The following is a 26971-nucleotide window of genomic DNA, read 5'->3' on the forward strand; positions in this document are numbered from 1 at the left end:
GTATTAAGTTTTTAGATGTGAAATTTTTGTTGAGGAGAAAATGCCTAATGTGCATGGCTGAATCAAATGATATCTCTCGCAAAATAAGCTGGGGCAAGTAGGCTGGGGTACAGAGGAAACAAGTTTGGCCACCCGTTGCTCACTTTTGAAATTACTATAACCACAGTTTATTATTGTTCATTATATTATTCTCTTGTATACATCTGAAAAATTCCATAATTAAGTTCTCTATCCCATTTTAGTAGTAAAAGTTTAAAAAGTCACCAACTACTACAGAAAAACAGAAGAAAACAAACACCTTAAGTTCGGATCACACCCAACCAGATAGTTTCTGAAAATTATATCAAAATATATGCAAGAGAAAAAAAAAAACTTATCTATATAACCCCACTTTCCATTCAAGAAAAAGTTGTATATTTGAAGTTAAGAGATAGTCTGAAAAGTATGATTCTTAAAGTATTCTTTATTAAGATCATTAAAAGTTGTAGAAACAACTTTATATTATAAAGGCACAGGGAGACAGTTCTGATAAAATATTCAAATTAAGCAGTAACTTACAGTACAAAAGACAATTTTAATGCACATACAAACCCCAAATGTCTGATTCAAAAATATTTTACTGCGTCTATTAATGGGCAATGATTAAAAATATAAATTGCTGCTGTATAATAAATATCTGATAGTGAACATCTTGATAGCAAAGTGAACAAAATATTTATTGCTTTTCACATACATATTTTTCCCTGTAATTTTAAATTCCTAATTCTTTTACTATCTTCTCCTCACCTTTTCCAAAGATAAAAGAAATTACACGTAATCTCAAGGGGGAAATGGTAGTTATAAAAAATGACCTCAAGTTGCAATCACTGCTGGCAGTGTTTTCTCACTTCCTGTTCTGCAATCACAATCACTCTTCCCAAAAGTAAGATAAATGTCTGCTAAACCACAGAAAGACAACTCCTCTAATGACTGGCATTCTAAGGTTTGTAATGAATACTTATCAAATATAAAAGGTGCTCCATTTTGAAAATGTGTATTTTATTTGAAGTTTTGAGTAAGAGGCGAATGTTTGACACGTAACTTTACCTACTCCCCTCAAAAGTTTTCCAAAGTTGTAAAGTCAGCTTAGTATGTAATGTACTGATGTATAAAAATTAACTTTACAACGAAGAGATCTTACCCTTCTTCCAGTTTTTAAACTGGGATTAACTTTATTGATTTCCTCCTGCTCTTTTTGTAGCAACCCAGTTGTAGATGGTACAGGTAGAACGTCCATCACAACAGTAAAATAACATGAAAGCATGATCCCAATTTAATGAATGCTCTTTCAACTTAAGAAATACCCACATTGAAGTCTTTGATAATCATTTTAAAGTTACTTAACCGTATGTCACGTTCAGACAGTGTGTAGCAGCTAGTAATGTACCTGGCACAGAGTTGATGCTCAATAAATAGTTGCTGAATGAATGAAAAAGAAAAGAAAAACTTGGCTTTGGTTGTGCATATTTAATCACTTTCTGATTAGAGTAAGGTCAGTCTAGAACTAAATACCGCACACTACACCAAACTTTGCGGTAAACAAAAGTTGTAATTTCAAACAGGAAAATATCACCTACGTTAGTGATAGCCAATTTATATATATATTGTAACTTTAAAAAACAGCCCACAGAAATCTCACACGTTTAACTTTTACCCATAGACTTAAATTTGATGTTTTTTATGGTTAACAATTGGGTAATGAAGATCAAGTTGGACAGACTGGCTAAACCTGTCTGCTTTATAGTAAGAATTATTAGTCCATCAATAAATAAAAAGTTATGATGCCATATTAAACTCAAACAATGACTACCACATTGACTTTTGCAAAACTACCAATGAATAAGAGGTACATCTTTTACATATGTTTGCAAGCAGTAGCTTAACTTTTCAATGTAAAAGAATAATCAGGAAGATATGAATTTAATAATGACAGAGTCGAAGTACTGGAAGTAGGATAGTAAAAATAGGTAGATGACCAATTTTAAAATCTAACCATAGGACTAGGTCTAATATTTCTTTGGCATATGCATTACTATCCTGGAATAGTTAGCATTTAAAAAATACTGTTTTTTTTTTTCCCCTCAATCAAATTAACATCAAGGTATAGATTGCTAGCCTTTTAAGGGACAAAAATGACATTTTGCAACATATGCCAAAGTTCATGTTTAGAGTACACTTATAATTTATTGGCATAGAGGGATGTAACTGTTAAACAATCTTAAATGATCTCATGCAATGGTGAAACCACAGAAAGTGGGAAGAAATATATTTACATAATAAAATATTCAGCTTTCTGAAAAAACAGTAAACCTGGGAATCCTGCCCTAACGGTAAATGTGTACCTTACAGCACTGAATGAAAACTAGCCCAGACATAAATGAATACCTATAGTAACCTGAATGTGTAAAATTTAATTAAAAACATAAAAATGGGAAAAAAAAACCTACACATGAGAAGGAAAAAGTAGCCTATAAAACAGGCCAATCTAACTTGACATTCAAAGTAAATACAAGAGATTCACAAAATCATGATCATAACGCAAACTAAGTCAAGTACCAAGTACCCTTTGATACACAAGCCAATATAACTATCAGACTCATTTCCAATAGCTTAACAATACTCATTAATCCAGTCAGGCATTCAGGGGGTAAAGCGGTTAACGATAGCTCAAGCCTCCAAAGTGTAAGAACAAACTTATTTGCAGAAGCATCATGTGATTTTTTGAAATTATGTCTTACTTTGATGGATGTTAACATGAAGATCTATCAGTGCAAGTTTATCATCCTCTGAATGTATTACTTCCAAATTTCATTTTTCCAGATAATTTTTGGTGGTTTCGTTTTAGCCAGTGCTATTTAAATGAAGAAAAGCAAAGAAAACTTCACCGTAGACTACCTCACATTGTTACTTAATTGTGCTAGATATTCACGCAGTTCTTTTGCAGCCTGGAATCTGCCATAGCGCTTCTTTGGGTTGGCGCACTCATCCAGCAAGGCCTCTAGTCGGCCATCTTTGGCAATTTCACTTGGTGGATCATGAAGCAGTCCTCCAGAGGTGCCACGCCAGGTGGCATGTCTAGATAAGAGGTTCTGACAAACAGCATAATAATTGTGGTCCACAGTGGCACGAGCACAAAGAATTTCTTTTGAAAATGATAAGCAAGCTTCCTTATCACAGTCATCAAATTTGCTTTCATACCATACATCCCAATTTTCAGGTTTATCTGTGAAAAGCGAAAAAGGAGAAAGAGAAAAATACATTTTAAGAGAGTTTTCATTGTTTCCCAAAATGTAACATTTGACTAATTAACACAGTATTTGTTCTTAAAATTGTATAACATTAAACACTTAAATATATTAATTTATATACAAACGTTTATTAGGAGTCCACCAATGCCAGGCAGAAGGATCAGAAAAGGTCCCTGCTACTAAAATGTTCAGCGTAGAGTGAAACTCTCCATGATACAGAGAAAGTGCCACACAGAAGTATGACATAGTGCGACGTGAGTACAGAGGATGCAGTACCTGTGCCTGAGGCTGCAGAAAGCTGCACAGAGGAGAACAACTGATTTAGGTCTTGAAAGATAAGCAAGTCTGAAAAGCAAAGAGGGGATACAGCATGCTAGGCCCAGGGTACAGTATGTACGAAGGCATGGATTTAAGGGATTGGTCCGGCTGGTTCAGGAAACAGTAAATTCACTGTGGCTAGAGCATGAGACAGATAACTAGGGAGGAGGTACAGATAAGGCTAGAGAATAGTTTGTACCTTGGATGGTCATGACCATGATTTGTCTAATAGAAATGTAAATCTGGGCTGAAGACTGGAGGGACTAAGATGGTCTAGGAAAAAAAGCCAGACTGTAGAAACATTTGAGAAAAAAATTAACAGGGAAGTGTATGAGTAAAGTCTGAGGTTCTAACTAGATGACAAGATAGACACTATTAACATAATGTTAATATTTTATACATAAATACAGAGTAATATAAAGTAGCTGTAAGGTATTCAGTGGAAAGGTTCATTCAAGAAACTAAAAGGCCACTGTAGCTGAAGCATTAAGTGCAGTGGAGGGATGTTAAAAATGAAGCAGAACAGCTCCAAGTCATACACATTATTCTCTGGTAAGGAGTTCGAATTTTACTCGAAGAACCATGGGAAGTCATTAAAAGCATTAAGCAAAGAAGTGCTAAGATCAGATTTATGTTTTAAAAAAGGAACTACCTGAATAGAAGGAAACCAAAGGAGGAAAGAATTTCAGAAAGTTGTTACTAATCAGTCACTTCACGAATTTGCCAACTGGGTGGTTGCAGATGGTAATGCAGTCAGGTTTAATGGGTTGAGAAATGAATGGAGGCTGAGGAAGCAGAGACAGGCAGTAAGCAGTACTTTTAAAAATGCTGGGAAAGCAGAAAAGAATCTTATGCATACTTGTTTTGGGGAAGGTAAGAAAAATTGGATTTTAAGGAGGAGGGTAGAAAGTTGAAGAAGATAACTGATGCAACAATTTCTCAAGGAAGGATCTATTCTGTTTGAAAAAAATGAATGTGTATTGTTTTTACTAGTTTAGATGATAAAGGGAAGGACATTGAGGGAGTTGCCACAACAAAATCACAATTTCCCTGTAAAGGTCATTTACAAGAGCTCAGAAAAGAGGGTGAATAACTAAATATGGCCTTTTGCAAAGTGTCTATTTAGACAGCCCTACCATGAGACATTTGAAAAGAATTAGCCAGAGCTAAAGTAGCACTGGAGCTCACTGTATGAAATGCGAGAATACAGAAGCTATATTGTATTCATTCAAGGTCAGGAATTAGTTGGTATAAAACTGTAACATGTATTCCAGGAATGCTCACATCAAAAAGAAAAAAAAATTTCAAAAATATTATTTTTATGAATACTGGAATAAAAGTGTTTTAAAGTTTAGGCAAGTTGCACAACTCTGAATATAATAAAACCACTGAATTGTACACTTTGAAAAAGAAAAGCATGGTGTAAGCTGCTACAACATTCACAAATGTAGGAAGAGATAAGCAGGAAATGAAGCACTCCAGAGCATGGTATCCACTCTCCATGAAAGGATGTACATGGCAGGTCAAGAAATAATCAGAAAGTAGTTTGGTGAGTACGGAATCAGATCAAGGCACTGAGAAAAATTAAGTATTTAACAAGATCAAGCTGATGTAAAAAGTATAAACCTAATAGACTGCTGTTACATTCACTGCATTCCGTAGGTGCCACAAATTTTTGGTCTCTTCATCAACAGACCCCCATATGACATGAGGGGATTAAGAATACAAGACCTTCACCATGGAATAACAACCCTTCGGGATTTTTTTTTACTAAGTACATTAGTTATAGAACTACAGGCTTTGTCCCTGAAACTTTAAAATTCCTATGACACTTAATTTTCAAAACACTTCAGCCATTGTGCCCACCTATCCTTTGAAGAGCTCATAAATAAACGGAGAGCAAAGTTTTGGATGAGACGTAATAATGTCAAACCAAAGTTAAGAGTTCTGCAGTGCTAGGAATCATCTAAATGGTTAAAAAGAAAAAAAAATCACTGAAGGGACCTCACAGAACAATGAAACACAGAATATCTCTGTAAGAGACTCCACAGAAAAATATGGACTCCACAAAAGCAGTATAGTCTCTCTGGTGGCCTTTAACTATATAAAAACTTAATTCTGCATTAGATCCTAAACCACAGCATAAAGCATGAAAAAGACGTGTACACACACACACACACACACACACACACACACACACACGGTATATCTGTGTCCATTTGAACCTGAAGGATATTTTCTAAATAAGGACAAACTGTGACTAAGAGTACAAGCGTAAGTATAATAAATTAGTATTTGTTTACTGATACTGGTCAAATAAAACAAAGAAAGATGCAAGGTTGCCCTCTAAGGAGAAAATTAAAAGTTTGCTTCACATAAATGTAAACATTATTTTGACACAGAGAAAATCTAAAAGTTATAATACTTACTTTGTCTAATTAACCTTTTGTCAGCAACCAAAACATTTTCAGCATCCACAATGATCACCTTCCCATCTCTAGGACCAACTGCAAAATTGTCAAAGCTGACGTCCAGGAGGTAGAGTGCAAATTCAAAGTCATTGTTTGTCAGCTGCTCTGCTATTTCCATTAATTGCCAAGCGAGGTCAACTCGTTTCTCCCATGGTGCATTAAAGTAACTCCACAGTTCTTCTCCAACATAATTTACAGCCACCATTCTTCCACAAGCTCCAAGATATTTTGCAAATGGCCAACCTTCATCAGATGGAAAACTCTACAAAAGAATTATCTTATTATAAGAGATTCTGATGAAGATATCCTAGGTCTAGCCCAGATCCTCCGTAGGGATTTCTACTAGGTATGAGCTTGGATTTTCTTTTTATATTCAATAGTTCAATAGAGATCAACTTTTTTTTCTTTCTTTCTTGAAGTATAGTTGATTTACATTCAGTTATACATATATACACATTCTTTTTTTAAATATTATTTTCCATTATGGTTTATCTTAGGATACTGAATATAGCTCCCTGTGCTATACAGTAGGATCTTGCTGTTTATCCATTCTATATGTAATAGTTTGCATCTGCTAACCCCAAACTTCCAGTCCATCTCTCCCCCACTCCTTCCCTTCCCCTTGGCAACCACGTCTGTTCCCAATGTCTGTGAGTAACTTTATTTCTTCTTTAACTCATACCGTTACCATGGATGTGAAAATTTTTTAACAGATTACACTATAAAGCTAAAATAAAGTAAGTCTTTCTTATCAAAATCTCAGAACCAAATTAATCAACAAGACACAAGACACCTTCTTTATTACCAGATCTAAAAGTATGTATGCTTTCCTTTATCTTTTTGACTCCTGTTAAGTACAATCAACCAATCCTTTCTTCTGAATGAACAGGACTACTGTAGGCCTATTAGCCAGCAAGTGTTTACCAGGCACCAGGCACTGTGTTATGCTGGAAGAGTGAACTACACAGTCTCTAAAATAAAAATTTTAGAAGAAAAGACGTGTAACAAACAAATAATTATGTGTGATAAGTGTTAGTTACTAAAAGGTGGTACAGGTCCTAAGAAAGTCTTTAATAGGGGCCTTATCTAGTCCAGAGGAAAGCAGGGGTGGAATTCAAGAAGGATTCTTGGGAAGTATCTTCTATCTATACCCAAAGGTTGGTAAAGACCAATCTGATAACCTATCAATACAATCTCTACTCCAAGTACCTCTGGTCCCAAGTTAAGTCTTGCTTCCCTTTCCAATGCCATCACATTGTCTATTCACCTTAACCCAACTTCAAAATTATTTGTTCTCCTAATCTGGGCAAGATTTTCTAATGGATTTTATAACTACTAGGAAGATTAACATCCTAAAACAAAAATCTTCCAGGATCATCAACAAGTCATTTTCAACCTAAGTAAAATGGCAGGCTTATTCTAAGGTACTCACTCTCCAAAGCTAAAACACCCAACTACAAGATGAGCAATGCAGTGCAAAAGGGTGATAAGTATTGTTTTAAACAACTTTTTGGAAGATCACATGACCAGAGGCGTTTTTTAAGAGAAATTTTTCAGTCTAGTACCTTTCCTTAAGTTGGGGGAAGAAATTATATAAAGATGATGTTTACACAAACTTCAGGGGAAACAAAGCAAAACACTACAGAATATAAATGTAGCCTACTTCTATTGCTAAAAATTGAACAATCTGCATACAAGAGCTGGAGATGAGGCTCTTCTTGGGCCTCTCTCAAGAAAAGTAAGTAATTTTACCGTGAGATTTTATAAAATTGACAAAACTCAATAATACCCTTACATTAAAACTTTTATCAACTTTAAAACAAAAAAGATTTTTAGAACCAAACTTCATCCATAATTGCCTATGTTCATTCGTGTTTCCTTTCAACACTATCAATGTACAATAACTGTATTTGTTCTTGGTACATATACCTTTTTTTCTTTTAAATTTTAAGATCTGGAGTTTTGTGATAAAATACTCATTATGTAAATTAAAAATTTAGATATGATAGCATGAATCTTTAAATATAGTAAATGAATTGATTCAATTTTGTTCAGAGACGATATCTACTGATTCTTTAATAATTAGAGGAAAATGCGTTTTTAATCTTATTACCTGAGATTTTAAAATTTCTTGTGGGCAATGGGAAGAGTGACAGATTGCTCATGTCCAATGTGACATGCAAAAACTGCTAACCACATGTTATTTTCAACCTTTCCTCCCAACTTAAAATACCTCCACAAACTTGAAAATTTATTTAGACAAAATGATTACAAAAGATTTAACTATTTCCCAGTATTCATGTATAAAACCTGACATATAAATGAAAGCACTGAAAATACATAAATATGTGAGATTACATAGTTTTGTCATGCAAAAAGTAAATGAAAAAACTCTTCCATACACTATTGGTATATTATTCACATGCCATATTGTAGAACAGATACAAACTTATCTTTGTGAAAATAAAATGGTCTTTGACAACAGGAGAAAAGGGAACCCTGCCAACCTCTGCACATGTACAAATGCCTCCTTGTTTTTGGAGGCTTTCCAACTGGCAAACGACAGTCAGATATACACTTCATTACTCAAGTCCCTCATGGAAGACGATAAAATATATGAACAAATGTCATACTGAGCAACTTTACATTCATACAGTAATTTCTGACAACGTTAACGGAAATCCTGTTATACCTCATTTTAAGAAGAGCACTACAATTCTTTCATACAGTTTGCTACCTAATCTTTTGGAAGAACTTTAACAAATGAATTCACATCACTTGCTCATGAGAAGAATGTTCATTGTGTAGTCAAAATAGTCAGACTTCATTAATGAGAACAGAATTCTATTGAGCATTCTATTGAAAATGCTTCAAGGAAGCCAAAATATTTATAATTTGTATTTAAAACAATTCTGGCTTAGGATCAAATTACCATGATGAAGGAGAGTTTGAGAGACAAACTTTTAAGATGTTACTGCTTGGATTTATTAAATATATCAAGCAATAAGAAACACAACTTCTGACTTCCTGACTACCCAACTCGCACGGTGCACAAAACCACAGTAGCTAAGATAAGAAGTATACTGCTGAGGTCCACATTTTTTTTCTTTAAACAAAATCTTAAAATCAGATTTTCAAACTGCCTAGCACAACAGGCACACAATTTAAAGTAACCTGAAATAAAATGCGTGTATTTCATTTTTATTTCTATTTTTACTTTTTTTTATTGAAGTATAGTTGATTTACAATATTGTGTTAGTTTCAATTGTAAAGCACAGTGATTCAGTTATACATATATATCCTTTTTCAGATTCTTTTCCCTTATAGGTTATTACAAAATATTGCGCATATTTCCCAATGCTATACAGTAGGTCCTTGTTGGTTATCTATTTTATATATAGTAGTGTACACATGTTAATCCGAACCTCCTAATTTATCCCTCACCCCCCCCTTCCCCTTTGGTAACCATAAGTTTGCTTTCGAAGTCTGTGAGTCTCCTTCTGTTTTGGAAATAAGTTCATTTGTATCTTCTTCTTTTTTTTAAAGATTCCACATACAAGCAATATCAATATGACATTTGTCTTTCTCTGTCTGGCTTACTTCACTTAGTATGATAATCTCTAGGTCCATCCATGTTGCTGCAAATGGCATTATTTCATTCTTTTTTATGGCTGAGTAATATTCCACTGTGTATATATATATACATCTTCTTTATCCATTCATCTATTGGGGGACATTTAGGTTGCTTCCACATCTCAGCTATTGTAAATAGTGCTGCAACGAGGGGTACATGTATCTTTTTGACTTTATGGTTTTCTCTGGATATATGCCCAGGAGTAGGATTGCAGGATCATATGGTAAGTCTTATTAGTTTTTTAAAGAACCTCCATACTGTTCTCCATAGTGGCTGCACCAATTTACATTCCCACCAACAGTGTAGGAGGGTTCCCTTTTCTCCACACCTTCTCCAGCATTTATCGTTTGCAGATTTTTTGATGATGGTCATTCTGACTGGTGTGAGGTGGTACTTCATTACAGTTTTGATTTGCATTTCTCTAATAATTAGTCATGTTGAGCATCTTTTCATGTGCCTTTTGACCATCTGTATGTCTTCTTTGGAGAAATGTCTACTTAGATCTTCTGTCCATTTTTTATTGGGTTGTTTTTTTCTGATATTGAGCTGTATAAGAAAATGTGTGTATTTTACAGGATTATTTACTACTGAAAAAATGTGTACAAACACTTTTCATGTGAAGGAAAGAGACTTTCAACCTGGAATGTTTTAAATTCTAATTGGATTGGAGGCACTCCGATTAACTGTTCAGGGCTTTTCATCAGGCTTGAATGTATATGACATAAAGTGTAGTATGTGAGGTTTTTATAACTATTAGTCTAAGATTACACAAAGGCACATAATAGTTACAAAACAATATATTTACTACTCTATTACTGTTTTTTTTTTTTATATTGGGTGGGTGACTACCCAAAGAAAGTCTACAGAGTATTATTACCAATTTAAAAATTAAAAATGGAAATTTAAGTATCACGTCAAACATGCTTAACTCTAGGATTTAAAGCAACATTAAATGTCTTCACTGTTAATTTACATAATAAAAGGTACTGTGAATATGAAACCTAAGATAAATCATCATGTCTAGGTATCTTTTAGCTTAAAGCCAAGGTTTCGGAAACAAACAAAACCACTAGGATCATCTTCATTTTATGAGAAAATAAAATGAAGGTGACATAAAACATATATCAATAAAGAGAAAATTTATTTTATACTCTTTAAGGTACATAATATTTCATAAAACTTCTATATTTAAAGTGTAAAACAGTATATGAACAGAATAATGGACTTGATATCACAAGTCTAGCTTTTGAGTTTCACCTTCACCTCTGCATCTCACTAGCTGTGTGATGGTGGCAAAGCCAAAACTTTTTAGAGCTTTAGTCTCTTCCTCTGTAAAACTGGAATAATATTTGCCCCATATTCATCAGGACAATGAAAGATCAAAGAAAAAAGTATGAAATGTACAATTTACTACTGCTTTATAAAGAATTGCTTACCAAAACATTTTTATACTTCCTGTTTAAATCTTCCTATTTATATAAGTCCAGACATTCATCAATAGAGGTGCTTGTTTGCAAACCGCCTATTGAAAAGGCATCTATAAATAATCAACACCTTCCAAACGTAGCCAAGAACCACTGAACTAGAAATCTATCTTCACTGTCCTCTAGTAGTTTTTAATTTACAAAGGAATGTATAAATTAGTTACCAAACTTTAAAAAGGCTCAATGCTATGAGAAATGTATAGGGCATCCACAAGGACTAAAAATATAAAAAATTTAAAACTTGGTAATATGTATAAACACAGCATTGTAATTTGATTTTCATTTATAATAGGTAAGCACCACAAAATGGCTATTTTATAGCCATTTATTATCTCACAACATTCCATTAAAAGGAATGTAACTTTCCAGTTCGCCTAAGAAGGAAATGTGTTACAAGACTGGCTCTTTTTTTAAAAATTCTAAAAGCTGACATAACTATCACATATCTATTGATCAAAACCAAATGTCATGACACTTTATGTGACCAATAAATGGGATGTGAAATCTAAGAATTCTAGATTTGGAGGGTACCTGAGTTGTAAGTACAGTTCAACTTTATCAGCATAGTTTAAGTGATTTGCCTCAAGTCACACAGGTAGTTAAGAGGTGAACTCAGGCTAATACAACCCCTCAATCCAATATCCCTGTTTCAGAAGTTTTCAGATTTTGGAAAGGTGACAGTACGTATATTTCATACTCATATTATGCAATGCCTCAAGGAGAGTCTGGGGTAGCACCTCACAAGAACACATATTACACTGCAAAAATACTATAAGCTTATTTATCCTAAGTGGGATAAAGCACATAAATTACCTTGTGTTTTCACATTTGTTTGTTTTTAATTTGATGAAACCTACTTTTCTTCAGATTTTTAAATTTGGAATTACAGATAAGGGATTGTAGGTCAACCCACATTTCATTGAGTACTACAAGCAGCTGGAGTAAAGGTAGTGAGACAGTTACTGTAGAATGAAAAAATACAAATCTTGAATTAAAAAATCCTAGATCTAGCCTAACTCCATCATGAAATGCTAAGTAAAGAGCTGTAAATAAAACAGTCCCTATTCTAAGGAAGGCTTTTTAGCCTGAGTTAGGAAGATGATTATTAAACATGTGTAAGTAATAAATTATGGAATTTGTTGCAAATCACAGAAAAGTATACAATATGTTGGGAAAGAAGAGTAGGGATCTATTTTAGATGGTGTGGTAAAGGGCAGCCTCTCTAAGGAAGTGCCACTTAGGGAGAGATCTAAAGGATGAGTATAATACTACGTAGACTGGGGATGAGGCAGTTTAGAATGTTGGAGGCATATGTTAGAGCCAGAAACTGCCCTCTCAGAACTGAAAAAAAGTCCAAAGCAGCTGCAGTGAAATGAGGAGGGAATTGCTTGAGGTAATGGAGTCTGGAGAGGGAGGTAGGGATCAGACTTCTGTAAGCTGGGACTTACAGAACAAAACACAAATTCCTCAACATGGTCCACATGCCATAAAAAAACAAAGTATGTGTCCAAGCCTTAACATTCAGAAACATCTTACTTACTGGAGTTAGTCAATATCCTGTGGTATATAACATCATTCCGAAAAACAAGTTTTTACAATATCACAATATCCTTTAATCAACAGCCATTGATTGTCCTACCAGATTAATTACATCATTTTATTCTATTATGTCAGAACACAGTCCTAAAAAAGGAGATATGGGATATATAAGAAAAACTGATAGAACAAAGTAAGGTCAGCTCTAAAGAGTTTGTGTTCTATTATCTTTTTCTCTCCTTACATGACCAAAAGTAGTTTGCATACTAAGTTTAAAAGATCTGAATTCCTTTTATACAAAAAACATAGAATATTTTATAGCCATTTATTATCTCACAACATTCCATTAAAAGGAATATAACTTTGCAGTTCGCCTAAGAAGGAAATGTGTTACAAGAATGGCTCTTTTTTTTTAAAGGAGAAAATTCCTAGTAAAAAGACACTGACTTGAAAAAAAAAATCCATTAATAGTCAAAACATGCAATCTAAAATCTAGTTAATAGGTTTTCTAAAGAACTGGCATTTCTACACGTACACGCAAATTTAAACTTGAGAACATTTTTAGAAAGTAAATTAACAAAAGCATAGAAAATGCTTAAAGGTTCCATTTGAGCTTCAAAATTATTTTTAAAAGCCAAAATTTGAACAAAATCCCATTGTAGTAACGCATGTTGTAACAGCTGTTCATAGAGATTATTCAAATGCACTGGTGACAGACTAATGTGTTCACAGTTTTGTGAACTGTCTGGAGGGAAAATATAGTAAAATTACTGGGATGATTTAATGGTTACCTAATTTTTGATAAAATTTCTCTAAGACCTCAGCTTCTTAATTTATACTTAATTTATACATCGCAAACACTGTAGAATCTTAATAATCTCAAGATTTTCAAGTCACAGGATATGTTCCATTTATTTCATTAAATAATTTTCTGAATGCCATTTCCACCCACCTAGAATTCCAACAATATTAAGCAATGCCTTGAAAATAGCATGGTTGTGTTATTTCACTGAATATCATGTCCAACAGCTGTATCTAAAATTGGAAACTAACGTCAAAACACATCAAAAACAAAAAATCTACTAAGTTTAACAGAAATAACTCATCTTTTAGAATGACTAGCTTAAGAAATGCTCTCCCACACCAAAAAAAATCACTTGGCCACAAATTTTAAATGTAAAATTTTAAATATTTAACTAGTCTCAACTGACCCTTTCTTACCTCATGAGAACCAGCAACTGTGATCCATGTTTCTAAGTTGAAAGATATACCTAGAAACACTATACTCAAATATTTACTTTCAGTAAAACAAAATGTCAAATAAAGAAAGAAAGAAAAAAAGATATAAGCAGCTTCTTTTGAACCCAATAACCTACATTACTTTCTTTAGTCAAGACCTGATTTCTTTAAAAAGTCTGCCAATAGAACAATACTAACTTCCCCCATTCCCTTTAACTGAATTAACACAGCCCTTCAGAAGTAAAGCAAAATACCTGCTAGGAACATACTATCTCTGCATTAAACACTTGGTGCCTGGTTTTAGATTTGTATTCCCGTTGTCTTAACTATATCATAGCCAAAACAAAACTCTTGGTTCCCCCTACTCCAACAGCCATTCCATCTCTGGGCTTCCTCATCAACAGTTGCTCGGACCAAAAACCCTGGAGGTATCTTATTTTTCTCTTTCCCTCATACTGTAACCAATCCCAATCATCAAGTCCTGTCAGCTATTTCTCCAAAACATATTGGGTCTAACAGCTTTTCATAACCTCAGTTGGAACCACCTTAATACAAACCACCAAGCTTTCTCCTACAAACCAGTGCAAAAGCCTTTCTGATTGATTCCTGTCTTATTTCTTATAACCCATTCTCCACAGATCAGGCCCTACTAAAAACACTTCTACTGTTTCCCAGCGCTCTGAAAACAAAATTCTAAACTCATTAAGCATGTTTCCAAGGCCCTACGGGATATGGACCTTGCCTACTTCTATGATCTTGTGTTCTACCATGCTTTGCTACTCCCATGCTTGATCCTGTTGGGGCCTCTGAATTTTGTCATACCTCTTGCTTAAAATCACTCTGCCCTCAGAACTTTGCACCACTGGCGTTTTCTCATCATTCGCACCTCAGCTAAAATGTCACTAAATTCTGACCACCAAATTTAAAATTCTATCCCCAATCCAATTCTCCATCATAGGAATCTGCTTTGTTCTTTTCATAGCATGTAAAATCTAAGATTACCTTGTTCTCTATTTGCTGCCCACATCTAATGCCCCAGAAAGCAAAGACGGCACAAACTGTGCCCTGGCATGTCATCTTTACTGTATCCTAAGGGCATATAGGTCAGTTCCCAGTACTACAGAGCAATGCTACGGAATTCCTGTCAGATCTTTTCAGTTCATAGTTAAAATTCCAAATAAGCACCTTAATTATGAAGACCCTTAAACATCAAACTTACCTCAAATGATAAATCTAACATTCTGTCTCAGAGTCTAAGAATGTCTAGAAATAACCCAGACTTAACCTCTAGTTTTAAAATTATCATTCATCAATGTACTAAACAAAATTATTAAGCTTAATAATGATTTACAGAGAAAAATTAAACTACTTGCTTTGTATTAGTGAATCCTTACGAAAAACCATGTTTCGTACAATATTCACTCTATTCATCATATGGGACAAATCCTTAACCCCCTTTTAATTACTATTCCAAAAAAACTATAGCCTGAAGCAGCAGCTACATAGGTATTTATGATGTGTGTATGTGTATGTAAGGGCGGTGACATTTGAACATTTGCCACAGGAAGAGTAAAATTTACATATTTCTAAGATATCAACACAGTGTACTAAGGAAGTTTACTATAGATGTCTAAAACTGGAATAAGCTTATTTGCAAAGTAATAATATACTGTAAAAAACTTCACAAATAAGGATATTTTGCGTATATTATCTGAATAATCCTATCTCCTGTAAAATAATCCTTTTGGGGCTTCCCTGTTGGCGCAGTGGTTGACAGTCTGCCTGCTGATGCAGGGGACATGGGTTCGTGCCCAGGTCTGGGAGGATCCCACATGCCGCGGAGCAGCTGGGCCTGTGAGCCATGGCCGCTGAGCCTGCGCGTCCGGAGCCTGTGCTCCGCAACGGGAGAGGCCACAACAGTGAGAGGCCCACGTACCGCAAAAAAAAAAAATAAATAAAAATAAATAAATAAAATAATCCTTTCGATCAGTATTAACATTCCCATTTTACTGATTAAAAAAACTCAGGCTCTGAAACATTAAGGGACTTGTTCATTGCCACCCAACAGCTTTGTGGTAGTACAGAACGTTATCTCAATACTGTCCTCACCACACCTCCTGGGCCCCCCCAAACCCCCACCTCCCAAATCTATGGGCAAAATCCCATTTATCCTCAGAATTCAATTCCTCTGTGAAATCTTCCCTGGTATCCATTCTTATGAAGATACACACAGATGTCCCTCCCTAAATAAGTCATCTGACAGGGTGCACAATATCCTTTTTTTTTGTAGGGTTTATTATGATAGCATAATAATTAATGGTAATTAGTCATTTATATACCTACCTCCTACACAGCTAAGCTACTTAGTAGCTGCCTAGAAAGGTTTCAATCCAAATGCCTTATAACAGACTATTTAGCAAATGAGGAAACAAAATTCAGTTCTTCTGACTCTAAGTCCAGGGCTATGTAAGTCCAAAGAGCTTCTGGGTATTTTACAGATAACTTCCTCCTATAATCTACAAAAAGACATAAAAATTGGATAAAAAATTTGATTACATAATTTAAAACCTTTAAAAGTCTATGACCAGGATGAATAACTATCCTCATCTTACACCAATAATTTACAGTCTCAAGACAGTTTACGATCATGTACTAAAGTTCAATGCATGTATAGGAAAAATGCAGGGCTTATATTCTAAGCCCATGTTAGTTTAATATATACAAAATGAGTGAGTAAAGAAAGAAAACGTGTCAGCATTCTGTGAAGAGTCAGCAGCAATAACTGCAATATAGGAAGTAGACCAGAGACATAAGCCAGAAAATCAGAATAAAAACCAGCCTGATGAGCCACTGAGAAACTGACCACCTATGTCCAGAAAGTAGATCCCCCAAAAGTAAGCTTTCTACCCCCCACCAACATACGTGAAGAATATGTGCTGATGCAAGCAATGGAAATATGAGGGAAAATAGTTCAAAGATTAGACAAAAGTACAGAAAGGATCTCAGAACTAATAATAGTCAAATGATATGAACATATCCAGAAAATAGGCTAGGGTGTCAAATGATTTTGCTCCACTGATCTGGAAGTGGTGCTTTCCTATGGGTGACTATCTGTTTCTATAATATTTCCAAAATAAAAGTCTCCTTCTTTTTTGGACCTGAGTTACACAGATCTTATTATTTTTGTTTGCTTTGTCAGGAAGCACAATCAAGTGTCAATGAAACCTCAGATAAAAAGCAAGAAAAACAGGAAAAAAAAACCCTCTAGAGTTAAGCTCATTCATTTATTAGATAAAAAGTGCTCTACTCAGAACTACCTAGTCAAAACCATCTCTGAAGCCTAAATAGGGGAGTGCAGGAGTGTGGTTACTACAGCAGCAGCCAGGAGGAGAGAAGGGGGTAGCCCCTTAAACTGTTGCTTGAAAAGAAATTCCCGTGACAAAGTCTGGAACATCCTTTCCAGGTGCCAATACCCCACAAGACCCTTAGCTACCTTTAGCTCCAGATTTGTTTCCTTTAAAGGCAGTCTCGAATTTTGATTTGTTTTAATCTGATTTCATGTGTGTAAAAATTTGAGGCTAGGAAGACAAGCCTGAAAAAGGACTATCTATCCTGGCCTCCAACCCATAGCAGGGATCAAGTACAAAAACGCCTAACTCCCTTTTATAAGAGCTTAAACCCACCAGTTTAAAGTCAAGCTCAGAAGAATAATTTCTCAAGTCGAGAGTTTGAGAGTCACAGGATGTTGGGGCTGAAAAGAATTTAATCCAATAGTCTTACTTTATAGCTAAGTAAAGGGAGTCCCATAAAAAGTTTATCAACTGGTCCAAAGTAAGACAATTAGATAAATGGCCATAATGTTTTGTTTACATCAAAAACTGCATCTTAGTGCATCTTAAAAGTACATTCTTTTCCTATAGAAATTATTTTTAAGGACAAAAACAACAACATTCACTCAAAGTTTAATTATAAAATTCATCTTGTAGGAATGGAATAAATCAGTGTAATTAAAGATATGGTTGATAATCAGAAGCAAAACTATTTTTAAGGTGATTCATATTCCAAACAAGCTTCAAAACCACTAATCAAATGCATTGGATAATTAAGTCACTTACTTATTTAATATCTAAGCACTCTAATTATTGAGTGCTTACTATGCATGAGGCACTACATAAAATGCTTTCAATGTATTATGTCATTTATAAAAATAGAAATGAAAAGTTTAAAATCTATAGCTTAAACAATGATAGTTACACACTGTAAATATTAAAGAAATCCCATTAAAACCATGATTCAGAAAATTTAAGACAAAGTTCTATAAATATAATAAGACAAATTCCCACCTCCTTGCCCCAAACAACCAAGAGCTTTCTTATTTCTATAAACAAGACCATCTTCACTATCTCCAAGTCATAACATCAGAGAGACAATTTGGGCCTCAGGAAATCCAGACAGCATTTTTCTCCCTTATACACACAATTTTTATAAATTCAAGGATAAGTAAGTACAAATACTGGTAGAAATTTTATCAATAACAGAAAATATCCTACTATCTTGCCAAATACTTCAACACCTCAATTTCTGACTATTCCAAAAATGCCATACGAATATTACAAAGTTCCTCTCCACATTTTTTTCCAGTAAGATTAGCATACTTGTAATTAAAATATACCTCTGGGTGAAGTAAAAACGTGAAGAGAAAAAGTAGAAAATAAAGATTCTAGCATTATCTTGTTGCTTGATGTTTATAAAAATTTTTTAGAAGATAATTCTATGGCAGAACAACTTTCCTTAGAATTAGATAAGCTGCTGAAGGCTAGTAAAACTATCTAACAAGGGGAAGAGAGTTGTACTTCTGTATCATTTCATATTGGGAAATCTATACTACAAATCTGTATAGCCTTACATAGGTAAGGTATGTCCAAAACATATCTTGCAGACATTTAATACCATTCATGTCTCCTTTCAAGGCATAATAGAAACTTCAGTTTGTTACTGTTTCTTAAAATCAGAAGATGCATGTTTAATGGGTTAAATTAATATATACTTTTCATTTTTTTCTTTAGTACCTTATCAAAAGAGATTCTTAAATGTTTATTTTTGGAAGCATGTTTCCTACATGGGAACTTTTCTTAAGAATAGCTTGATGAATTCGATCCAAAAGACTTTTTCTCTCAAGTAGTTAATCTGGGGGCAATATAAGAAAAATCTAGTTTGTTATCAACTGTCCAAAAATTCAATAAGTAGCTCCCTCTCCTGGAAAAAAAAAAAACAGAAAAAAAAAAAAAAGCAAGTTCCTCTTCAAGCTATAAAACACACACTTGTACCCTTAAAAATAGTTTTTAAAAATACATGAACCCCAAAATATATAGAGAGCCAAATCTGAGTTTTTCTACCATTATCAATTACTATCCCAATACTACCATAAACAGCTGTTAACAGTTTCACAGAAACCTGTATAAATACTAAAATTGTGTATGTCTGTCTAGCTAACAAAAAGTAATGAACATCATGATGTGACTTAGTGTTTAACAATCTTTGTACTTGACCAAAGAATTTTGAGATTCCTTTCACTTCACTGGTTTTATACTGTCATCAAATTTTAATTATATTGTTCATACTTAACTCATTAGTTTTTACCAAAGATTAAGTGGTTCTATAAAGTAAGTAGCAGCTCTATGAAGACCTTCTATTTAAAATAAGTCTTCCTATTCTACTTGTTTGCTCAACAGTTTAAAAAAAATACCAATGACTGACTGGTATTAAAGACCCCAAATTTGTATTTCACACAGCATGTAAACAGCTATAAAACTAAATTAAAATTTCAAGTTACAAATACCACAGTCAACAATGTTGATACAGATATTTCCTCACATACTGAAAACAAACTCTTATCCTATAACCCACCTAGCCACCTGCTCACTGCAATTGTGTCAAGTAAGCTTAAATTACAAAAATATAACTGATTTTTTAAAAGTTTTTTATCACTAAAGATGAAAACAGAAGAAAAGTTTAAGCGAAGAGTTCATCAGAAAACAAGATATACGTACACTTGACTGTCTCAACTATAAAGTAAACTGAATATACCAAGACAACTTCAAGCTTCAAAAACATGTAAGTTTCCCAAATAAAGCAGATTTACTTTAGTGCAAATCAAATGTCAACGTTTCTCATATTAAAATGCATACATTTATAGAACTGGATATACAACGTTCTTAAAATATTGGTTCTAATATAAGTAGAGTTAACTGATAAAAACCTTTCAATATGAAGCCACTATTTTAGTTGCAGAAAATGTGTATTACTAAGATAGCTCTTTACTAAATTGTTGGGTCCCAGAGAATTTGAGAGACTATCTGCTAAGCAAACCATACTGCTAGAGCTTTCTCCAGGGACTAACCTTGCTAACATAAACATCTATTTCTCACAGAGAAAAAGCAGCTTAAATGGAAAAAAAACTTTCAAATCAAATGTGCGTATCATAAGTATGGACTTAAAATTTAGAGGCTGACTAGTTTTGGAACTACCGAATAATGTAATTTCTTCGAGGAAAGTTTAACCAGTTTTATATACCATTCACTGTTAAAGAGAAGCATTTAATATACAATCTGTACTTTAAATGACCCGTTACATACATCCTAGGACGACTTAAAATTTACTACGGTTTTGTTGGAGGCAAAGTATTTATTTTGTGTTAAAATTATTTGGCTGAACTAATCAAACGATGCTGGCTTCTCTTAGTTAAGCTGGGCAGCGGAGAACTTGAGAAAAGCCAGCAATATAAATGAATACTGCACATTCCTATTGATGCACTTCAGAATTTAAAAAAATGCAACCCTGTAAAAACCCCCCAGCCATCAGTGACATTCTTAGCAGCGCCGAAAGGGCGTGAAGTACTCAAAATTACTTGTGATTAATTCTACGTCATGTTTTTTCCCCTTTGTATTTGAAATACAGCACAACTGTTATGGAAAATGAGCAAGGTAACTTTCCCTGCGGTTATCAGGCTAGATCAAAACCCCAACAGTTGTAACCACTATCCAAGGACACTGCACTAAAGGCGAGTGGGAATGTGGATAAACTCAGCAACTTTTCCCAAGGTAAACACAGTTTTGAGAGGTTCTGTTTTCTTTTTGGCTGTCACCACCAGTAAAAAGATCCCAACCTACTCCCCTAAACGGCTCGTTTGGTTTCAAAATAAAGTCACGAGAGAACCAATAAGTCAGCTAGAAGAGAGATGACGCTCCTTTCCCTGTTTTCTAACCCCGGCCTAACATTTCACCTTCCTGCAGCCAAATTACCGCATGAATAGAGCAGGTCACAGGATCAGGATGAAAATGTCCGTCTTGGCCTTAAAGCCTCGCAGCCCCAAGTCCAACGGGCCTTACTTTTTCCTCTTTCTAATTCCACCCAGAGCACGGCTCGCAGACTGACCCCACCCCGGACCCCGGTGTCCATTCTCTGACCTCATCCTCCCGAGTCTGTCCCCAAATTGGCGGCCCCAATGATGTGCCAGGTGAATGAGCTAAGGAATAAAACAAAGACAGACTTTGGGGCCGAAGTGAGGCCAGCCGCGCGGGGTGCTGAAGACGAGACCAAACGCGATACAGAAACACTGGAGAACTAAGAAAGGTCCAAGGGCTCGTGAACACACTGCGCCGCGGAAGCGCAAGCTCCGGCGGATCAAAGCAAAAAGGCAGGGAGGAGAGCCGAAAGAAACTCGGCGGAGAGACATTTTGCGAGCGTACAAGACGCGCTCCCTCTGGCGTTGAAGGATCCGCAGTCAGACCCGAGATGCGCCCGCGCCCAGCTGAGAAGAGCAGACTCTCCAGCAGCCGGGTCGCACTCCGCGATCCCTCACAGCGCCAGGGGTCCCCCAAGCGCCGCCCCCTCCCCACGCCCGCCGCCTCGCCTCGCCTCGCCGCGCCGCACCGGGTCCTGACCCGGCGACGGGCGCGGGAGGGGCCGCTTCTCCGGACTCCCGTTCCCCGGGCGGCCCTCCCGGCAGGACGCCCCCGGCCCGGGCTCCGCGCCTACCTGTAGCACCAGCGGCTCGGGGTTGAAGGCCAGGGTCAGCAGCAGCTGCATGCGCTCCGAGTCCTTGAGGTTGCGGAGCAGGAAGCTGCCCGAGTCCTTGGTCTCGGCGTAGCGGCGCACCAGGCGGTCGAGCAAACGCTGCGAGGGGCAGTGCACCAGGTCGGACCAGCCCTCCACCGCCTCCGGCGTGAGCAGCCGCACGTCGCCGTTGAGGCGCGCGAACTCGGTGCGGGGCATGGCCTGGAGCAGGTCGCAGCGGGGCCGGCCGGTGGCCCGCTTGCAGATGCTCTGGTCGAGCTGCGCCAGCTCGCGCTGCGAGCCGAGGCGCTTGAGGACCACTCGGCGGCGGCCGCCCTCACGGGGCTCGCCGTACTGCGCGAAGTAGACGTTCTTCACGTTGAGGAAGTCCAGCAGGCGCAGGCGGCCCCACGCCTCGAACACCACCTGTCCGTTGAGGAAGCGGCGGCACCAGCTCGTGCCGAAGCACGCCGGGCACTTATTGAGCTGCAGGAAGCGCCGGTCGGCCAGCTCGTTGCGCTGCCAAGAGGCGAGCAGCGACGGCGAGTGCAGCACCATCAGCACCAACAGGCTGCCCAGCGCCGCCAGCTTCAGCGAGCGGGACAGGCGGCCCAGCTTCGGAGGCACCAGGCGCCACATCCCGCCCGCCGCCCGTCCGCCCGCTCCCGGAGGGCGAGGGCACCCCCGGGGCGCCCCCGCCGCGCCGAAACCCGGAGAGTGACTGGCAGGGGCCCCCGGGCGAGAAAAGGAGCGAGGGCGCAGGCTGGGGCGGAAGGCGGAGTAGGTGTGTTAAGAAAGAGAGAGAGAGAGAGACGGGGAGCGGGAAGGAGCCGACCGGAGCAGGCTGCGACTTCTCCCAGTCACTAGTCTCCACAACTCTCGAGCTCCCTCCTCCGAGCTCCCCGCCCTCCGACTCCAGCGGCGCCTCCTCCAAGCCAGTCAAGTTATACAGCAGCGGGAGGGGGAGGGAGCTCGGGGACCTGACGGCCGCGCGGCCGCGTCCGCCCGTGTGCGCGCACGCGCTCTTGTTGCTTGGGGCGCGAAAGCTGTTGCGCTGGTGGCCGCCCGTCGAGCAAATGGGGTTTAATAAGAGGAAAAGAGGGACTCACGGAAGGGGATGAGAAGCTGGAATGTCTCACATCGAAAAGTAGCAACTGTGTAGGAAGGTGGGAAGGATGAGGTGCCCGCACGTCTCTGACGCCGTATGCCCTAGTTCGTGCGCGAAGGCTCTCCTGAGGGAGGGAGAGGGGGGCCGGAGGGCGGGGCTGGCGGGGCGGAGCGAGCGCGTCGTGCACCGCCCGGAAAGCGTAAGCGCGGGCTCCCAGGGGCGGCTTTGGGGGGGGCGGGGCCCGACCCTATGGGGGCGGAGCTCAAGCTTTTTTGGAGGCGGGGTAAACTCGCGAGCTCCTGTGCTGTAATTACTTTTAGCAACAGTTACTCTTTTATGATTGTTGACTTTTACTGGGGCCTGTTTTTTGCCATTGTGGAAACAGTCTTCTAAGGGGTAAAAAAAAAAAAAAGAAAGGAACTGCTGAAACCTATTGCAACCCCTTGCCTCCGCCCGGCGCGCGCGCGCGCGGGCTGGAGGCAAGGTGGGCGGAGCGGCGTGTCCCCCGAACCTTATACGGGTGGGGCGCGCGCCCGGGGGCGGGGCGAAGCGAGGCCGCGGCGGGAGCTCGAGTTCGCCCTGTGCCCGCACACCTCTCACTCGCGGGCGGCCCTGCGGAGAAAACGTGGGAAAGGTGTGAGTTTTGGCGGGACTGTTTGGGGGCTTCACCTTTGGCGTCTGTCACGTTTGTGGAGGCAGCTTAAATTATCCTGCGTGGGCACGGAAAAAACGAAGTCTGCAAGGCACCATGATAAAAAAGGGAAAGAAGAATGTAGAGGGAACTGACGCGGCCTGGTGTCGCTGGGAGGTCTGCCCTAGCCATTGCGAAGAAGCAGGGACGAGCTTTTGGCTTGCTCCCCGCCAGCTTTCCCAGCCCTAGCCGTTTCCTTCAACTCGGGGAAGACAGTGTCCCGGCGCCTCCCCTGAGCATCTCTGAGGCGCGGGCGGGCGCCCTCGCCCCTCCCCGCGAGCTGGGGCCTGCCTTGCGGGACGCGCGACGCGTTGCTGTGGCGGTAGCCATGGGGACCCGGGGCCGCCTGGTGCGCCACACGGGCACCTTGGCTCAGATTCACGTAACAACTGCAAAAATAACTCGGAAATGCTGAACTACAGCGCCTTGTTTTGGTGGAAGTTTTAGGGGACCCAGACTCTAAAGTAGCTGGAATATGCTTTTCAGTTTTAGCGCTAGAATAATTAAAATGAGGACTAGTTGTTTTTCTGATGGACAAGTGATTCCTGATGTGACATTAAATATCTGGGTTTTAACTGAGTTAATGATAGGGATTGGACAATGATTTTTAGAAGAACCATTAACTGGCCTGTATACATGAACTCTGGAAGGCTTAATGAGAAACATCTATACTGGATTATCAAATTTATTTCTCCATGTTGTTCTCAATAGCTGTTTAATTGTAAAAGGCAGAGCCATTCTTTTGAGAAGTACTGTTGAAGTCAGTGTTTTGACCTTCATGATATAAGAATTCAAACTTTGAAGAAGAAAAAATAAACACCTTTGGGCTTCCCTGGTGGCGCAGTGGTTGAGAGTCCGCCTGCCGATGCAGGGAACACTGGTTCGTACCCCGGTCCGGGAAGTTCCCACATGCCGCGGAGCGGCTGGGCCCGTGAGCCACAGCCGCTGAGCCTGCGCGTCCGGAACCTGTGCTCCGCAACGGGAAAGGCCACAGCAGTGAGAGGCCCGCGTACCGCAAAAAAACAAAACAAAACAAAAAACCTTTGTACAATTTAATAAATGTATTCAACACAGAATCGACTTTTAAATGGTGTTACATTGACTACAGACAAGTTGGACAATTTGGTCTTCCAATTTGTACAAAGCCTGTACAAAGTGCTTAAGAAATGTGATAAAGCTAAGGACTTTTTGAAGCCTTTGGCAGTAATTGGATTTAACTTACCTTCAAAGCATCCCAAAACTTCATAAAATGTAAAATGAGCAATATCTCAAATCAGGATTTCGTAAGAAAAGAGTTTGGTGCGATTGGTCTGGAGATGTCAGCTCTGCTGAATTGTCTAGGCAAGTTATTACTAAATGCAAATTTCTTATCCCTAACATCTTTTCTACCTGTCATTTAGATGTGTTCAATTAATAGTAGATAATTTATGTGGAATTGCTTTAAAACAATAAAAGCACTACATACATTTTTATAATTTTATTTAGAATGAATGATTCCATTGGCACTTTTGCCAGTGATTAAGCTGAGAGGATTGAGGCGCGGTGAGACACTATTTACGGGCCTTGTAACAGGATTAAGGAAATACTGCTTCTATGTATAGAAAAGATCTTTGGAGTTCTTAAGCTATTTTCAGTCTCCAAATCTTTGCAATTGTATAGGCATCATTTGAAGAATGGAAGTGAAAAAGATTACTAGCCTATATAAGTTGAATTTTGAAAAATATTTGTATCTAAATATATTACATGTGTTCAAAAGCCTTGATACTCTTTCAGTTCAGTTTTCTAGACTTTTACAAAGAAAGATAGTCTTCAAGAACTTATTACATTCCTCAAGGGGAAAAAAAAGAAGGCTTAGAGCTATATGAGATAAACTCAAGAGTGTTCTAAGGTACCTATTAGGGTTTGGGAAAAGATCTGTAAATGAATGTTAATGTACATTACCCACCTATCCTATGAACTACTGAATGCCTTTGGCTAATGGATTGTGAGCTAACATCCAAAGTTCCTCCCCATAAGTTCAGATAATGATAAATAATGTAATTTCCAGTATATCATAAAATGTAATTTTACAATCACTCACTCTTTTAAATGTATGCAATGGGATTAAATATAGTATTTTGATACCCATCATATATTTTTAAAAAATGAACTAGCTCTTTGATAAAGTTTTACATTTCATTGCTATTATATTCCCTACAGCAGTGGCATTCAATTAGGGAATATTGCCTCTCAGTGGGGTGGGGGGACATGTGGCAATATCTGGAAACATTTTTGGTGTCATAACTAGGGAGTAGGGGCTATTGGTATCTAGTGGGGAGAGGCCAGGGATATTGCAAAACATCCTACATTGCACAAGGCAATTCCCAACAACAAAGAATTATCCAGCCCAGAATGTCAATAGTGCTGTACTATTGAGAAACTCTTAACCTACAAAATGCCACTGTTAGGTAGTAAGGTTTTACGTATGGAAGTTTTATTGGTTATTGTTTTCTGCAGCAAAAAAAGTGTGTATATTTACATTTATTGCGTATCTTGTGATCATAATGTTCTGAACGTTGTCAATTCAGAGAAATTTTTTATCATTACAACTGCTATTCGTATACAGCTGATCAAAGTATAAATGTCACAATTTTGAGTATTATAAAAAGTAATATTTTATTGAAATATATTTCTTAGGAGATTGGGTTTTTTTATCATTTAGGTAATGTTTTCATGGATGAGTATTATTTATTGCTGTAATCTGACAGAGTTCAACATACATTCTTTTTCTCTTTTTCAGTTTTAGAGATATAAAGGCCAAAACATCTTGTTCATTTAAGCTGAGAGGAGTAAAAGAATATTATAAAGTAATGTCATTCAATTCTTTATATTCCTTCAATGTTGTGTGCCAAAAATCATTACTGACAGTGATCTATCAGAATATTCTTAATGACATATCAATTAGGTTCTCCAGTTTAGTCTGGTTAAGAAGCAAAGCATTGGAATCTCGACTTGGAAAGTGATTCCTTACTGAGTCATTAACTTTCTCATTATTGACTGTTTAGTCCCCTGGTAGTTATGTCCTGGGACAATGCATCATAGTAAATTTAGGATGCAAAAGAGGTATTCCTTTTGTAAAGGCCAAAGGGGCAATTCTCTGTGTACATAA

At 37.8% G+C, this 26971-nt stretch overlaps 1 protein-coding gene and 1 long non-coding RNA gene across 3 annotated transcripts in view; one reads left to right on the plus strand and one right to left on the minus strand.

Annotated features, from left to right (window-relative positions):
- Positions 1-452: 452 nt before the first annotated feature.
- DIPK2A (divergent protein kinase domain 2A) lies at positions 453-22805 on the minus strand. Its single transcript, XM_079921825.1, has 3 exons — positions 22007-22805; positions 6035-6338; positions 453-3262 (listed from the first exon to the last, which is right to left on the minus strand). The coding sequence occupies exons 1-3, from the start codon at positions 22661-22663 to the stop codon at positions 2931-2933; spliced, it is 1293 nt and encodes a 430-aa protein (XP_079777951.1). The 5' UTR covers positions 22664-22805; the 3' UTR covers positions 453-2930.
- A 636-nt stretch (positions 22806-23441) lies between these two features.
- The window catches only part of LOC307187296, a 28221-nt gene continuing 24691 nt past the window's right edge, over positions 23442-26971 (plus strand). For both annotated transcript variants that reach the window (XR_013828573.1, XR_013828574.1), the window contains exons 1-2: positions 23442-25164; positions 26603-26669. This is a non-coding gene — a long non-coding RNA (uncharacterized lncRNA). The remainder of the gene's footprint in view (positions 25165-26602; positions 26670-26971) is intronic.

This window comes from Stenella coeruleoalba (assembly GCF_951394435.1).
Source record: "Stenella coeruleoalba genome assembly, chromosome: 5".
Classification (NCBI taxonomy): Eukaryota; Metazoa; Chordata; class Mammalia; order Artiodactyla; family Delphinidae; genus Stenella; species Stenella coeruleoalba.

Coding starts and splice junctions, on each gene's coding strand:
- DIPK2A (XM_079921825.1), bottom strand. CDS start 22,663: ATGTGGCGCCTGGTGCCTCCGAAGCTGGGCCGCCTGTCCCGCTCGCTG. Junction 6,339..22,006: donor CCGAGCCGCTGGTGCTACAG/GTAGGCGCGGAG, acceptor ATTCTTTTGTAG/AGTTTTCCATCTGATGAAGG. Junction 3,263..6,034: donor CAAAAGGTTAATTAGACAAA/GTAAGTATTATA, acceptor CGCTTTTCACAG/ATAAACCTGAAAATTGGGAT.